The sequence below is a fragment of the Pyrus communis genome, chromosome 12 (genome assembly GCF_963583255.1).
Source record: "Pyrus communis chromosome 12, drPyrComm1.1, whole genome shotgun sequence".
Lineage (NCBI taxonomy): Eukaryota > Viridiplantae > Streptophyta > Magnoliopsida > Rosales > Rosaceae > Pyrus > Pyrus communis.
In genome coordinates, this window is record NC_084814.1 from 3,636,697 (window position 1) to 3,652,745 (window position 16,049).

Below are 16,049 nucleotides of genomic sequence, written 5' to 3' on the forward strand. Positions count from 1 at the left end.
AATGAATGGAACACAATATCAATATTTCGGAAGCTTCACATGAGGTAAAATTTCATATTTGTCATTGTTTTAATTATTCAACGACATCGGTAATTATTTAAGCCTCCTTTTGCTTTCCATACTACCCAATTTCATAGGAGGCCAACCAGCAACACAATTTCCGTTCTTATTCATCTTCTGGGGTTTACTTTTGCTCTGTTAGGTTCCTCCCAGTTGCCATTTTTTAGCAGAGATCCTTTTTTGTTAGCAAAATGCTTAAGAGATAGAGAAAAGGAGATTGGCTGTGATGACCCAATGAAATTCAAGCTCAACAGACCGGATTGTAGGCTTCTCTTTTTAGAGAATGTTAGGGTTTTAATCCCAAGTCACTTTAATTTATTAAAATTGAAAATGAGTATTATAAGATTGGAAGAATGTGGGGTGTATCGAAAATGTGGGGTGTATGTGGAATATATTAGGTGTATGAGAATGTGGGGTGTAAGGGTATTATGAGAAAGTATGTGGGGTGTATTAAGATAATTTTTAATTGAAAAAGAATATGTGGGGTGTATTAAGTATGTGAGGTTTAATCAATAATATGTGGGGTGTTAATAGAATAAGTTTTAAGAAAAAATTAGCATATTCAAGGAAAAATAGAAGTCTAATTAAATATTTTAGGATAAGCCACAAATTTTATTACAAGTGAGCCTATGACTAAATAAAAGACATGGGAAATTACCATCTCGTCCTCGAGCTTATTTGTTTTAGAATTTCGTAAGGTCCCTTAGAGCCCGGGGTTGACTTTGAGGGTTTTAGAAGGTTTGTCAAGGTTTGGGGTTGGTCATTTTGAGTTAAGAGTTTTAGAATGTCTTTGGGAGGAGCTTAGAACTTAAGGTGTAGGCCTCGGGTTTTGGGCATAGTCCAAAATCTAGGAACTAGACCTACCACCTAAGCGGTTAACACAATGAATTTTTTTTTCTTCTAAAAACAAAATCTTACGTATACATGTTAGTCACAATTCATGGGGAAAGTTAATGGCTATGGCCTTATAATGGTAGGGTTGGATATTATTATTGTATTAACTAGTAAATTAGTTGATTTTTCAACTAGTACCTAAACTAAAAGCTCCCATCCCATATTCACCAAGTCAGAGCTCTCCTTTCCTAAGGTCTTCATTTTGAGCACCCGTGAAGACCTCTTTCATCTGTACCCTTAGATTAATTCAAGGGTAGCTAGACTTATTAGCTTAAATCCTTCCCGTTACATCTAAACACAATATTATCCGGGAATTGATTGAAGAGGGATGGGTTCTTGCTTTGCTTGATTCCCAAGATTTTCTATCTCTCTGTCTTCCCCAAATGTTAGATCTATGGTCCATGTTTTTTGTTTTTTTCCTTCGCAGTTTATTGGATTCAGATTCACATCTACTTTGCTTTTGAATTAGGAAATCATGGGAATTATACGGGCGTTTCACAGCTCAATAGGGTTTCGCGATGAAGAAGAGAAAAACCAATTTTTAAAACCTAGCAATCCCAATCTTTTTTATGGTGCTTGGTAATTAACATTCTTCTTCAATCATGGGAATTAATCAAGAAAAGCAAGAAATTATTCTTCTTCAATCAATTCCCGGATAATATTTTGTTTCGGTGTAACGGAAGGGCTTTAAGCCATTAAGCCTAGATACCCTTAGATTAATCTAATAATTCAGCTGAAAGAGGTCCTCACAAGTCCTCAAAATAAGGACGTTAGGACCATAGATAAGGAATTTACATTGAGCAAATCTAAAAATTGATGTAGTTTTATACATTCACGTTCTGTTATTTTGTTGATTTCTTTCCTTACCTTTCCATTGTTTTTGGCATTTATCTAGTAGTAGGTTGTGCTGTAGTGGCACTAGCAGATATGGGCTCACTTATAAGTGATTTTAAAATTTTGGTGAAAACGTTTTTAAAACCAATCATTGGTAAAAACGCAAGTGAATCATGTGGAACCCAAAAATATTTTCTCTAAAAGTGTTTTCAATCATTTTAAAAGCACTTCAAAACTAGTTCTATGACGCCTATACTGTATGAAGTGAAAGCGTTGGAATAATTACTAATAGCTTGATATGCTTTGTGTGTGCTTCGTAATTTTGCATCAAAATTAAGGCAACATGTTATGAAGGCCTTTGTTAGTCACAAATTCGTCTCAGCCACTTGGTAATCGAGCAGAGGTTTTGAGATCTCTTGGTGATTCTGATTGGTTGAAGGTGTTCCAACTCGCGGCTTAAGGCCAAGGGAGTAAAGAGAAGTTGGTGATTTGGATTGCTCTTTGATACGACTTCTTACAATGCAATTTGTGGACCAAGGAAGCCACCTATCTCGTTCGTAGATCCTCCATTCCTTGTGAGCGAGGACTTTGGGTGAAGTGTTATTCCTAAAAGTGAGGCGGAATGAATTTAAAGGTTAATGTGGCGGTAGGGTTGGTGTGTACTTGGATGGTGAATTGCATCAATTCAATCGAACTAGTGTTGGGAGTTGATTAGATCACGTAGATGAAACCAAAATTACAATATGATAAAATAAAATGTAACAAAATAAAAGTGTGTAACTGAAATTCTGGAAATTCAAAGTGTGATATAACAAAGTGCGAGGAAGTAAATTGCGGGAAAATAAACTGCAACAAGTGTGAGAAATAAAAAATTACTCTATGTTCGAGAAGATAAAATTAACATGATCACATCAACCCAATTGAACTAGTCGTGAGGATGGAACTGAAAATGAAGATGAAATCCAAAGTGCAAGAATTTAAAGTTACAGTGCGCGTGAAGAAATCAAAATCATATTAAATTGGAAAGTTACACTTCGACTTGAAAGTGTGACAATTATGTATGGTTACATCTTGAACGAGAAAATAAAGACAAATGCACACCAAGAAAAATGAGGAGAAATTGTTGTGTTGTTGCATGACCCTTTGACAAGGAGCTCATCCATGAATGTCTCCAATCCCATATTAATTTGACGCTCACGATTTTAAAACTTCAAACTTAATTTCCTTTTTGGTAGCGCCACGCATACACATGTTTTGGGAATTTTGATTAACTACTCTTGGGCCACGAATAATCCGGAGCCGTAATTAGGTGAGTTGGATCTACTCAAGCAAACTTGTCTACTAAGAAAAGTAAGTGAGCTCGTCCGACTTTGGCTAACAGGTTCCAACTCGGAAGACGCAACTTGGGGAGAACGAAACAACGTTGGAAGTTTCTCGTTGCCTCCTTTCTGCGTTCATGGCCAATACTTTCTTGGATTTCACGTTAGGTCGGTTTCTCGTTTCTTTTTCAAATTTTTTGTATTAGTTGTTACTTATTCATTTAACATTATTGTTTTTTTTAGTTATAATTTAGGTCATCATCCACATTATTTAATGCTTAAAAATCACCACATTATTCTTAATCAAAATTTTTAGAGTATCTTCAAATGAGACGTCAAATTCAAAACATCAAACTTTAATGTGATGACTGACTTGGCAATTTCACATATTGTCAATATTTTTTTCTGGCCTGATATGCCAAAATTTGTTGCTTCATTTATGTTAAAAAAATAATAATAAAAGTTGGGTTGTTAAGGACATGCGTGTCACTCTCGTGTAAACCTGTTAAGGACCCGTTATTAACGGGTTATTATCATGTGACCCGATAATGACCTCATTAGTTATCGTGTTGACCCGAAACCCGTTATTTTCGTGTCGTGTAAGAAATTGCTAGGTCTAGATATTATCTACATTAAGGGGGTGGGAGAACATGCTAAGTCTCACAATGGGCTAATAATAATGTGGTTAAAATTTACCTTTGACAAAAATTAAATCTAAAACCTTTCACTTATAAGTGAAAAGACTTAACAATTTTCCATCTTTTGTTGGAGAACGAATTATTAAAACGAAACGTCATGTTCTCACCCTTTGTTGACAATAATGTATCTGTGAGACTTCATCAAATGACCTTCATTTTCTATTGGCTTGTCGTGCTTTATATCATACATTGTCTCCCTTCATTAAATTCTATCCAAAAAAGAAATGTATAATAATGAGCGAAAGAAAGTAGTTGGACTTGCTTTTCATGAAATTAACAAACTAACATTTAATTTTTTAAAAGTTGATAGTAATAGTAAAGTGATAAAATAATATTGATTTTATTTTAATCAAGTGCAGGGTGTCTAGGCTGTTGAAGATTATCATTGGGCACATCACATTACTTGTATGAATATTATTTGACTGAAACCTTGTTGATTTTTAATTTTTTATCGAAGTTTTTGAAATTAATGTGATAATTTATTTCTATGTATGTTACTATATTTTTTTAATTAAAAATTAAAAATTATAGTTGTTTATATTAATAAGATTTTAAATAAAAAATCAAATTTGTGAGATTAAAAATATTAAAATGTAAATATACTATTGTGTGTGTGGGTGTGTGTGTGTGTGTGTAAACATGGTACATTCATCAAAATTAACCAAAAAATTATTATACCAAAACATTGGTACATTCTTCAAGATCACAAAAGAAAAAAGATATTAGGCTTAATAACATTAGTAAATTTCTTCGATTAAACTTGATATGCATACATTTTCAAATCAAAGAAAAAAGAATGTACTCAATATGTTTAAAAATAGATTAGAAAAAAAAATTGAATAGATTTTATATATATATATATATATATATATATATAAAGGGTACATTTTACATATAACCAATTGGTATATTTAATAATGATACATTTTAAGATTAAAAATTTGAAAAAATTACACGAATGGGTACATATAAGATTAAAAAATTGAAAACATTTTTTAAAAAAGCTAATGGGTACAAACTTATTCTAATTTTTTTTTTTTTTTTTTTTTTGGAAATATTTTGAATTGAGTGCAGATGGACATTTATGCTTACTGGCAAATTATATATATATACTAAACGCCTAACTTATCAATTAATTCCCTTTGTGTCCTTTTTACTGTTCATTCGCCAGTATTCTTCCAATTTTACCCTTCAGTTGCTCTTCAAATCTTGCTTTTTTGGTCTTTTACACAGTAAAATGACGGTTTTGACCCTCTGTGTCTAATAGATGTCTCTTGACTCCTGCCTCAGAAACACAAGTGGCTCTTCACGAGACTTCTTTCTACAGTAATAATTCTATCACCTGGCATGCTTAGCATAGTGACGCGTGTTGAGCGGGATATATACTAAACGCCTAACTTATCAATTAATTCCCTTTGTGTCCTTTTTACTGTTCATTCGCCAGTGTTCTTCCAATTTTACCCTTCAGTTGCTCTTCAAATCTTGCTTTTTTGGTCTTTTACACAGTAAAATGACGGTTTTGACCCTCTGTGTCTAATAGATGTCTCTTGACTCCTGCCTCAGAAACACAAGTGGCTCTTCACGAGACTTCTTTCTACAGTAATAATTCTATCACCTGGCATGCTTAGCATAGTGACGCGTGTTGAGCGGGACGCGTGTCACTTTACTCATCTCCTCTTTCTCTGCTTTTGCTTCCGCCTTATCGTTGAAAACCAATGCATCTGGTGTGGATGCCTCTAGAACTCTCCAGTCCTGCGTCCGTTCATCATATCGCTGGACCTTCCACTTCCATTGCATCTTCATGGTTTTTCCATCCGTTCCCTCTCTCTCTTTCTCAAATTTCTGCTTCCGTCGTTCTCAAACTCGCCTCTCTCACTCTCAAGCGCTTAGTCTCTCTCGCTCTCAAACGTTGCCGATCCGTCGTAACCCATATTCCTTTCCTCAAAATCCAAGGTACGGACTTCATGCAGCCCTAAGTTTTTGGGATTTTTTTTTATATTTTAGTTTTGGATTCGTAATTTTTTGCTCGGTGGCTGAGAAAATGTGATTCCGTGTTTTAGTTTTGGTGTTTTTGTGATTTTGGGTTCGTAGGTTTTTCAAAATTTGGATGTTTGTTTGTAGGTTGCAAAACCCTCTGTTCTCAAGGTAAGTAATTTAAAATTCGAGGGTTATTCTATTGAAAGTTTCAATTTATAGTCACATCCTGAGTTTTCCGACTGATTTATTCAATCCTATCGGTTCTGATTTTTTTACTAATTTTCTGTGTTCGTGTTCACCACCATCGACGCGGGCAAAGCTTCCCAATTTGGCCTTTTTTTCCGATTTTTCTAACCCATCGTTTGGTTTCCGAGAAAAAAAAATTTAATAACAAAAACGTTTTTTTTTTTTTTTTTTATGCAGAGCCGAAGGGTTCTTCAACATTAAGATTTAGATATCCCAGGTTGGTTCAAGGATTTTGCCTCTGAACTCAATTCAGGTACACATAGTCTCTCTCTACTTTGATTCTCTCATTAGTTCTTCGCTTCGGCACCGACAAAGTCTCGAACATGAAATCATTGAATTAGTTCGCATGTTATTTTCCACTACCTCAGCAACTGATGGAAATCTAGGCCTGCCATTTGACTAATTGACTTCAAATCTTATCAAACAGACCTATATGAGACATATATGCTTTAGAAATTTTAATTTTCCTGTTTTATTTTATCTTCATTACATCAAGATTTTTTTTTGGATTTGGTGGTTAAGATGAATTGAGTAATTAATCTAAAATATCTCTTTTGATTTAATGGTTGTGATAATATGATGATGTGGTGGTTATTATGATGGAAATGGATGTTAAAAAATTATGAATTTAACATGATTGAATTCCAACTTTTCCTTTCGTATTAGGCTATATTGGTTTGAGCATGATTGAATTGATTAGCTTGCATATGAATGGTTTTAAAATTGTACTCTTATCGTTTCTCACAGGTGTCACACGCTCATATATTAGTTGCTTGGCCATTACCCAAAAAAAAAAAAAAAAAAAAACCGGGGCTTTTGCTTGCTACTCAGGTTTGTCGCGAAATTAGGTTGTTTTTTGTTCCGATTTGTGTCCTTCAGTCATGTTGTGTTTATCCGTTTTTTAATTGTTGATACAGAACTTGAAAAAAATTGTGAAAAACTGCATTAAGGTACTCCCCCAACGAAATCGTCAATCACCTCTTCACCCAAGGTCTCCCTCTATTTCTCTTTCTCCTTACTTTTTCTCTAAAATCTTCATCCTTTTCAAATTTATTTGTCTAATTTTTTAATTTGAAGTTTTCAGTCTTCTCTATTAATGATAAATAAAAAAATTTAAAAAAAAAAAGTACTAGACTAAAGCATAGTTGTATTAATGGATCTCTAATTCTAATAAATCTTGCATGTTGGCCGAATTGACAATAGTCAGAGTTCACCCTCTGTCTGTCTTTCCAACTTTCTACTGAGGCATAGTTGTATTAATGAGTCTCTAATCCTAATAAAACTTTTACCAATCTGCACAACCCAAATTGAGAGACGGTGCTCTTCCCTGAGGTATGAAAAAGCTTTGAATTAATTTGAGTTGTGCAGAGGAAACGAATAATTAAGAAAACAAATTGAGTATGTTATGAATAGTATTTTTTTTATTCAATAAAGGCACAAGTCCTATAGGACAGTGACTGTTTGCTTTTAGTAGTCCTTGAAGTTATAGCTTGCTGATTCCTTCCGCTATTTTGTTTATTGTGCAAGTACTGTGTTGTGTCATTCTTTCCGCTTATGTCATGCTCAATTTCATCCTCAATTTCTCTGTTTCATTCTTTCTGCGTATTAGCATTTTTGATGTCTACATTTATAAATAACGTATACCACCTCTTATTTTAAAGGTGATCAAGAAAATAAAACAAATGCCCCGGGCGACTGACATCTAATGCCATGTAAATTTACTTGCAGTTTTGTAGCGGAATGAAGATAGATCTTATCCGAAGTTTATTACCTTTTGAGTTTAATAAGAAAATCAGAGTCCGTGTATGCAGAATTTGGAGACCTAAGGTTATAGGAAAAGATAATACATTTGGCGGTCTTCAATGTATATTGGTTGACGAAATGGTAAGAATTTTGTTTTTTCAGGTTTTCAATTTTAAATTGTGGTTATGATTTCTAACTTTTGCTCTGATGTATATCATTTTATCAGATTATAATTTTTTGACTTTAAATGATGTGCTGTTCATATTTATATGCCTAATTTGTTGAATTTATTTTTAATCATGTAGAAAGATGCAATTCAGGCCTCTGCAAAAGAAATTGATTATGAGTATGTTGCTCCAAAAATTAAAGCTGATCATGTTTATGAGATCACTCGCTTTTATACCAGTCGTTGCAAAACGTCCTACAAAATTGTCCCACATGACGCGCAAGTGTGCTTCAATACAAAAACAAATTTTGAAGAGTTGCCAGGTGTTCATCCAAATATTCCCTCACATCGGTTTTACTTACTTGATTATTCCCAACTGTCTTCTCGCATGGATCAAGTTGATATTCTCACAGGTAAATGTATATATAGAATCAAAAAATTCAGCATCAGTTTAGTTTCATATTGTCAATTTTGAGATCTGACTACACTTTTTGGACAAATTTTTAGATGTTCTGGGACGCATTACTGCAGTAAAGCCTTTGGAGGACAGAATGATCAGCAATGAGAGAACGGAGAAAATATGCGAGGTTAAGTTGCAAAATATCAGGTAAACAGTTTATCCAAACATCTAAATTTCTCAAAATTGCTGCACATCTTATTCAAAATACTAATTTTTTCTTAATACTCATTCACTTAGGAAAGAAGATGTTAACCTAACATTGTGGGGTGACACTGCAAAGACCTTTGATTTCGAAGCTCTGGAACACTTGCCACCACCAGTTTTGGGTGTTTTTACAAGCCTTAAAGTTAGACAATTCAGAGGTATGAAATTTATCACTTCTATTTTCAATTGTTCATATTTATTGTATAAAATAATGATTTAATTGCTCATCGATAAACAACTAGGAAACATCGTGCTGAACAGCAGTATTTCCACAATGATTTTCATCAATCCAGACATTCCCGAGGCAACACCTTACAAAGCAATGTCAGTTCCTAAATTTCAAATACTTTAAAATATTTTTTTTCATGTTTAAATTGATTATGAGGGAAAAACTATGGATATATCTGTTTACTGATGATATGCATATAAAGATGAAAGTGTTATTTCAATTAAACACATCTGGAAATACAATGTTTATATATTTATTTTAGTATACATGTTTCTATAATTAAAAAGGCTATGATCTTGCTTTTTTTGAGTGTAAGTTTGATCAAATAATTTGTTACAACTAGCTAAAATTGTAAATTACAAAGTAGCAGACCTTTTTTGTAATATTGTGAACTTATGCAAGCTATGTGCAAACTTGGAAAGGTTTGTCAAGTTTATGAAAATTGTTTAAAAAGTGGTTGTTGCTGCTGTACAGTAGATGAGGTGGAATTTGTTTCCCAGTAAGGTCAAAATATTTGATTTTATAAACACAGGCCATGTTTGTATATGCATTACATAGTCATGCAATAAATCTATAGAAGTATGAAAATTATTCTTTCAAATTTCTGATGATGTAATATTTTAAATTTTCATTTTCAATTGATAAATGCTTAATGAATACGTTAGTATCCGTTCATGGTTTGGATTCTTATGCTATTTTATTTGAATACAAAAATATATGCAGCTTTGTTGGTCTGGCTCATTCTGTAAAAATGTTGTCAACATCAGCAAGGCAACTAATGGGACCAGAACATTTAGAAAACGCTGAAAAAATGTATGTTCAAGATCTGAATATTTTGGATCCAGATTTATACAAGGTAAACAAACTTTTCTCAATGTTTTAGAAATCAGATATGTGCACCTGTTGTGATACTAATACGCATAGTTTATTGTTAAATAAATTATATTCCTCATATGATATATGAAAAATTAGTTAAGTACATATCATTCTTAGATATCCATATATTAATTACTGTCTGTAAATATATTTCAGAGCACTTCAGTCTTATGTAGAGCAGCTGTTACACGTTTTGACACGCATGCTGGATGGTGGTACAAAGCATGTCCATGCTGCTACAAACAACTCAAAAAAGATGAAAATAATGACATGCTAATTTGTGTAAAGCACGATGTTCAAACTCCCCTTCCCTGGTAAGTCAAATGTTTATAACGAATTTCATAATATTTAAGTACCCTCTCCTGGTAAACCAAATGTTTATAATTAATTTCATAAGCTTTATACTTAAATATTGTTCTTCATATGCTTAGGTTCAAAGTAAATTTAATCCTCGAAGACGCCAGCGATGAGACCAGTGCTATCATCATTGGTAAACCGGCTGAACGTTTATTTGGAACTTCATGTTATGATTTAGTTGTCGGAAAAGGATTTACTGATCAACAAGAGTTACCATATGCAATTCTCCAATGTCAAGGGCAGATTAAAATTTTTCAACTTCGATTTGGACATTTGAAAAATGATTGCAACAGAAATGATCTTTTGATCCAAGCGATTTTCGAAAATACAAGCTGTTCAATCAAGTTCCAAAGCTTCTTATGAATCACTGGCTGAATTTGAGGAGGAAGATACGACAGCTCAGAATTTTTCATCTACCCCACCACTTTTTGATAAAGAGTTAAAAAATATCTCTGCCACCGTTTCACCCACTGTTGTCACACCATTGCCTACGAAAAGTTTAATTCGGAAGAGTCTTTTCAGCCCTAAGAATAGAAAAAAACACAAAAGGTAAGAGTTTTCACTGGAACTGTCTCATTTGTATCTATACTTTCAAATAACATGATATTTACTAATGTATTAATCTCTTTTCTGTTTATATTGATTTAAGGGAAACTGAAATTACTGAAGAAATAGATGAACAAAGTGCTTCGGACGCTGAAGATTTTCCCATCAAATCTCTCAAGAACAAGGTGTCTCCAAGCAAATCTGAAGTAGTGTAAGCTTCCAAAACCCAGTATGTTACATCTATTTGTTATTAATGCTTTAACTATTAGTTAGGTCCCATAAGTATGGTTTTACTTTGTGGTTAGGACTATTGAGATGAAATTTTGTTATTAGGTTCCCAACTTAGTGAAAACATAAGAAAAAGCTCAAATGCTTAAGTTTATATTTGTTTAGAGTTGCACTTGGATAGGCAGAATTTGTTAATTTTCGTTTTTGTCCATTTATTCAATAAGTAACTACTGAAGTTGGAATTCGCACAAAGGTCACAACAAATATTAACAACTAACAAATACTGAAACATTTGGCTCTTCCCAGAAAAGCAAAATAAGATTTTGTTCTGCTTTATTGTTGTTTATTTTGATAAAGCTTCTAAAACATTTGGATCGTATAGTTCTTTTTCTACAAAGAGAATTATGATCCATTCAAACTTAAAAAGGAGCAAAGTAGCGAACACATTAGTTTGACCATCTACCTTAACCAATATCAGACTATCAGTCATTGTTAAGTTTAATTTATGAAGGGTGTTCGCTACAATTCTCACACTGGATTACATTTTTGTTGGTTAATTTTCCCTTTTAGTCATATTGCTTATACAAGGAATGTAATTTCAATCTACAGCAAGAACAAGTGCAAAGATGACTGAGGTTCTTTGTAACTATACTGAACAAATGGAAGATTTTTTGGATGAGCCCAAGAACAGAGAAGCAACATGAAAAATAGAACCATGTGGGCAATTTTTGAAACTGTATATATTTGGGACTTGAAAGTCGTTCAGATCTGTTGTTTTTTTGTTGTACATAGAACTTTTAACATAGAGTTAGTAAAATACAGGTGCAAAATGAACGGCTAATCAATGTGGGAGACTTTTGGGAGTGTATGTAAATGTAACTTGGAAACTTATTTTACCCTGTTTGTTTAGTTGTGCAATTAATTTATAAAATGTTTTGAAAGGAATGTGTTGATTTTTGTATACTAATATATGTGTAGCAACATCATGTTGAACTTTGTCTCAAAGATGCATAAAATTATTGTTCATACCTATGGTAAATTTTGGGTTAAGCTTACGAGTTCATAACCCGCAGTGGAGCGCGGGCAAATTTCCTTGTCTAAGCTAAACTAGATTTTGGTCCCCTACGAGAAAATTATATACATTTGAAAACTTTGGTACGCCTTCGCAAATTGGATAATATCGTTGCACGATTTATAATATTGGATTCATACATCCTGAGGCTGCATTTGGTATGCGGAAATGAGCTAGTACATTCTGTAAGCTCTGCACCCCGCGAAAACATCTCGGTTGAAAGATTCAGAAACACACAAAGTAATGAAGGCCAACATTAAGATATGAGCAAATTTTACAATTTCACTACTCACACACTAGTCATTGCGTAATAACAGAACGGGATTTCAATGAATAATCTATTTACTTTTCTAAAGTAAGTACTCGCTGAGAAAGTTGTGGTGCAGCGCTTTTGGCCTCCTGCTCCGAAGCATTTGGCCAGCCCCTGTAACATTCTCAGAATCTCAGTTGTCCCTTGAACTCATTATCGCCTCAAACATGTCTTCGTCGGGTTTTGGGCAGAGCCCAAAATCTAGGAACTAGACCTACGACCTAAGCGGTTAACTCCATAAAAAAATAAATAAATAAAATAAAATTCTTCTAAAAAAAAGTCTTACGTATGCTTGTTAGTCACAATTCATTGGGAAAGTTAATGACTATGGCCTTATAATGGTACGGTTGGATATTATTATTATTTTAACTAGTAAATTACTTGATTTTCCAACTAGTACCTAAACTAAAAGCTCCCAACCCATATTCACCAAGTCAGAGCTCTTCTTCTAAGATCATCTCCAATCGAATGATCCAGAGGGCCAGATGACCGAAAATAACCCGAAAACTGTATCCAACCAAAGGGCTCGTGGGCCCCATTGGACAAAAAAGGGCCAACGGTCCAACCAGGTGGGGAAATGAACCAGCCAGACAGGGCAGGTCGGGCCATAAAATTTAAACACAATGGCTAGCTGACGTCAATTACTGTTGGATTTGAATTTTTTTTTTTTTTTGGGCCAAAATGTTTTTTTTTTAAATTCTCAATTTTTTTCTGTCAATACCTAAGCCATTCCTACACCATTTCAATTCTCATATTTTCTTACCTCTTCCAATAATCTTTCCTTCAATTTTTTCAATAATTTTCAAATGTCCTCATTTGCAATAAAATGTAGGGTTTGGACCCGAAAAGAAGATGAAGCTCTTTGCAAGGCTTATAGATGGGTCTCGGAAGATAGTGTGAAGGGAGTTCTCAAACAAGTGAAGGTGTTTGGGCTTGTGTGTCCAAAACTTACTATGAGTTCTACGAAGGCATCACTCCACCGAATACCCAAAACCACGAGAGTTGTTCTTCAAGATGGAAGAAATATCTTCATCCAAGTTTGAATAAATGGCATCAAGCACTGTTAGCAGCCACAAGTAGACATGAAAGTAGTGCCAATTAGTACAACGAAGTAAGTGTTTTCACAATTTATTTTAAATATTTAATTATATTACATTTAATTTCATAAATTAATTTCCTTTAATTTTTGTAATTACATTACATTTAATTTCATAAACTATTTTCCTTTAATTTTTGTAATTATATTTTCTAGGTACGTTAAGTGGAGGAATTGTATTTGACGATTGTTGGGAAATTTTCTAGGAACGTCAAGCGAGGGTAGCTCGAAACCCTTTCAGTTTCACGATTGTTGGGAAATTTGTAAAGGGTGGGTGTTATTTGAAGATCTGTTATTTGAAGATCCACCTCAACATAGAGTAGGTCCTATGCCGGTGTTCAAAACTCAATCCTCAGCTGTAGATGGGGATGAAGATCGATCTCCTACCATTCAAGAAACAAGGGTAGAAAATCCTTCCACGAGTGAAGCTTCCATACCTAGGGCTATGGAACGTGACACGCCCCGACCCCGATATTCCCCAAATACCAGGATAGGCACGTGCTGGCCGACACCCGAAGGTGACGAAAGCCATTTGTTGAGTGCAAATGCTGAAAACAAGTGATAAATAAGGCTTATAAATATAAAAGAATAATGAATATGCAAATAAGGACCATGTTCAGAGCACACCTCTAATCTAGAACACTAAAAGAAAATAATATAAAATTGAATGAAACAAAGGAGTGGGTCCTACACCGAGAGGACTCGAAGATGCCGATGCGGAAGTGCCTGGACGTCGGGATTGTATACCTCGATTCTAAGTCCTGAAGGGGGCGCAAAACAAACATGAGTGGACCAAGTTGATATATATATAATAAAACAGTTATCAACGTATTAACCCCCAGTTTTTATGAAAACACAAGTATAATGAGAAACATAGGTTTTCCGAAATCTAGCATGTCGTGCAATGTCTCAAATCATCATTCGCATAAAATAATAATCACTAGTGAATGTCCAATATAACACTTCAGGCCCCATGCCGGCTCCCCGTCTCTGAGCACACAGTCAGAGGAAAATGCACTTCAGGCCCCTTGCCGGCTCCCCGTCTCTGAGCAGACAGTCAGAGGAAAACACACTCCAGGCCCTATGCCAACACCAAACCGTCGCCCGGGACGGACCGGATCTATCCCTACGTCCCGTAGCGGAAGGGACCACTAGGTAAGTACAAAACCAGTGAACATACATATATTGAAAATCAACTTCATAGTATAAAGTCATCCATCATCTATACTATAAAGAGGTGTTCTAAACATGTTCTAAATATCATATCGTCATCCATCAGATATGCTATAAGAACATGGGTTATAGGAAAAATAGTAATAATTCAAACTAGCCTCAATAAGCATGTTATCTCGTAAAACGTTCATAAAACATAATCATCAAATCATGCTTTTCATGTATGCAATTCTACTATCAAAAACATGCATTTTTAGAAGGGGTCCACTCACAGTACTTCGCCGTCGAAAAGCCACGCCATCTAGCGAAGAAGGAAACGCCACAGATAATCGCCCCTAAACACATAAATGGTACATTTAGTCAAACTCTACTCAAACGATTGAATTTGGGAAAACGGACATCGAAAACGGGTTCAGAACGTCGAAATTAGCCTAGGAGGGTTCCCGCACGAAAACTCAAAAAGTCAACGGTCAAAGTCAACGTTGACCGTTGACCCGGTTAAAGTCAAAGTCAACGCCGACCGTTGACCAGGTCAACGGGTCAACGGGTCACGGGTTTGGGCTTTAGGGTTTTGGGTTAGGGTAATTGGGTTTAGGTTTTAGGTGGGTTGGGTTTGGATTAGAAGGAAAGTGGATTTGGGTTTGAAACCTCATGGCCCAAAGGCCTAAATAAAAGGGTAATGGGTTTGGGCTTGCAACCAGGGTTTTGGGCTTGGCAGGAAAGGCCCAAAGGCCTTTGGGTTTGGTGGTCGCCGGATTCCAAGGAGGGAGAAGGCCGGTTTTCGGCCGGAAAATTCCCAAGCTCCTTTGGAGCTCAAAACTCAACCAAAACATGTCATTCAATATACCAAATTGAAGCCCCGAAGGTAAGGAATCGAAATATACCCTTGGTTCCCGTCATCGTGGTCGGAGTTGGCCGGAAAACAGCCTGGAAGCCACGGGTGTCCGCCGGAACTGGGTAAGATTCAAATGAGCATAACTTCTTCAATACTCAATTAAATTGGGTGAAACAAAACGGAAAGTTGTAGTACTCAGCGAGACGAAGAGATTGATACCTTGCACGCCGGCCAACTCGCCGTGGTTTGGCCGGAAATCGCCTCGAAAGTCACTGAGGTCGCCGGAAACTGGGTAAGATTCAAATGAGTATAACTTCTTCAATACTCAATGAAATTGGGTGAAACAAAAAGGAAAGTTGTAGTACTCAGCGAGACGAAGAGATTGACATCTCGCACGCCGGCTAAATCGCCGTGGTTTGGCCGGAAATTGCCTCGAAAGGTGCGGTGCTCGCCGGAAACTGGGAAATGCCTCCGAGGTGGTTTTCTTCGTGGTTTGACGTCCAAAGCACAACCACAGGGTTAGAAAAGAGTTATAGGTGTGGGCATGGGTGTGTGTGTGTGTGTGTTCTTGTCGGAGGAAGGAGCACCGAGAGGAGGAGAAAGGAGAGAGAGCACGGGAAGAGAGAGTGAGGGAGAAGAGAGAGACTTTTCAGTAACAAAAAAAATAAAGGAAAAGGAAAAAGGGAAGAGACCGGGGAACAAAAACAGGGGTGGGCCCCTTGGGCT

The 16,049-nt window shown here is 35.4% G+C and overlaps 1 protein-coding gene, 1 long non-coding RNA gene and 1 other non-coding gene across 3 annotated transcripts; 2 read left to right on the plus strand and 1 right to left on the minus strand.

The window, feature by feature from the left end:
• The first annotated feature begins 276 nt into the window (after positions 1-276).
• On the plus strand, positions 277-370 carry LOC137711795 (small nucleolar RNA Z107/R87). Its single transcript, XR_011065140.1, has one exon. It is a non-coding gene; the product is annotated as a small nucleolar RNA Z107/R87 (small nucleolar RNA).
• A 7,409-nt stretch (positions 371-7,779) lies between these two features.
• On the plus strand, positions 7,780-9,713 carry LOC137711325 (uncharacterized). Its single transcript, XM_068450556.1, has 6 exons — positions 7,780-7,912; positions 8,077-8,350; positions 8,445-8,544; positions 8,635-8,759; positions 8,844-8,925; positions 9,554-9,713. The coding sequence occupies exons 1-6, from the start codon at positions 7,910-7,912 to the stop codon at positions 9,711-9,713; spliced, it is 744 nt and encodes a 247-aa protein (XP_068306657.1). The 5' UTR covers positions 7,780-7,909.
• A 4,181-nt stretch (positions 9,714-13,894) lies between these two features.
• Positions 13,895-15,443, minus strand: LOC137709797 (uncharacterized). The gene is made up of 3 exons (XR_011064927.1): positions 15,373-15,443; positions 14,761-14,823; positions 13,895-14,076 (listed from the first exon to the last, which is right to left on the minus strand). It is a non-coding gene; the product is annotated as an uncharacterized lncRNA (long non-coding RNA).
• Positions 15,444-16,049: the final 606 nt, after the last annotated feature.

Bases quoted from the DNA above. Each gene is read 5' to 3' on its own strand.
- LOC137711325 (XM_068450556.1), top strand. The intron at 8,351-8,444 runs GTAAATGTATAT...ACAAATTTTTAG, and splicing joins TCAAGTTGATATTCTCACAG to ATGTTCTGGGACGCATTACT. The intron at 8,545-8,634 runs GTAAACAGTTTA...TCATTCACTTAG, and splicing joins GTTAAGTTGCAAAATATCAG to GAAAGAAGATGTTAACCTAA.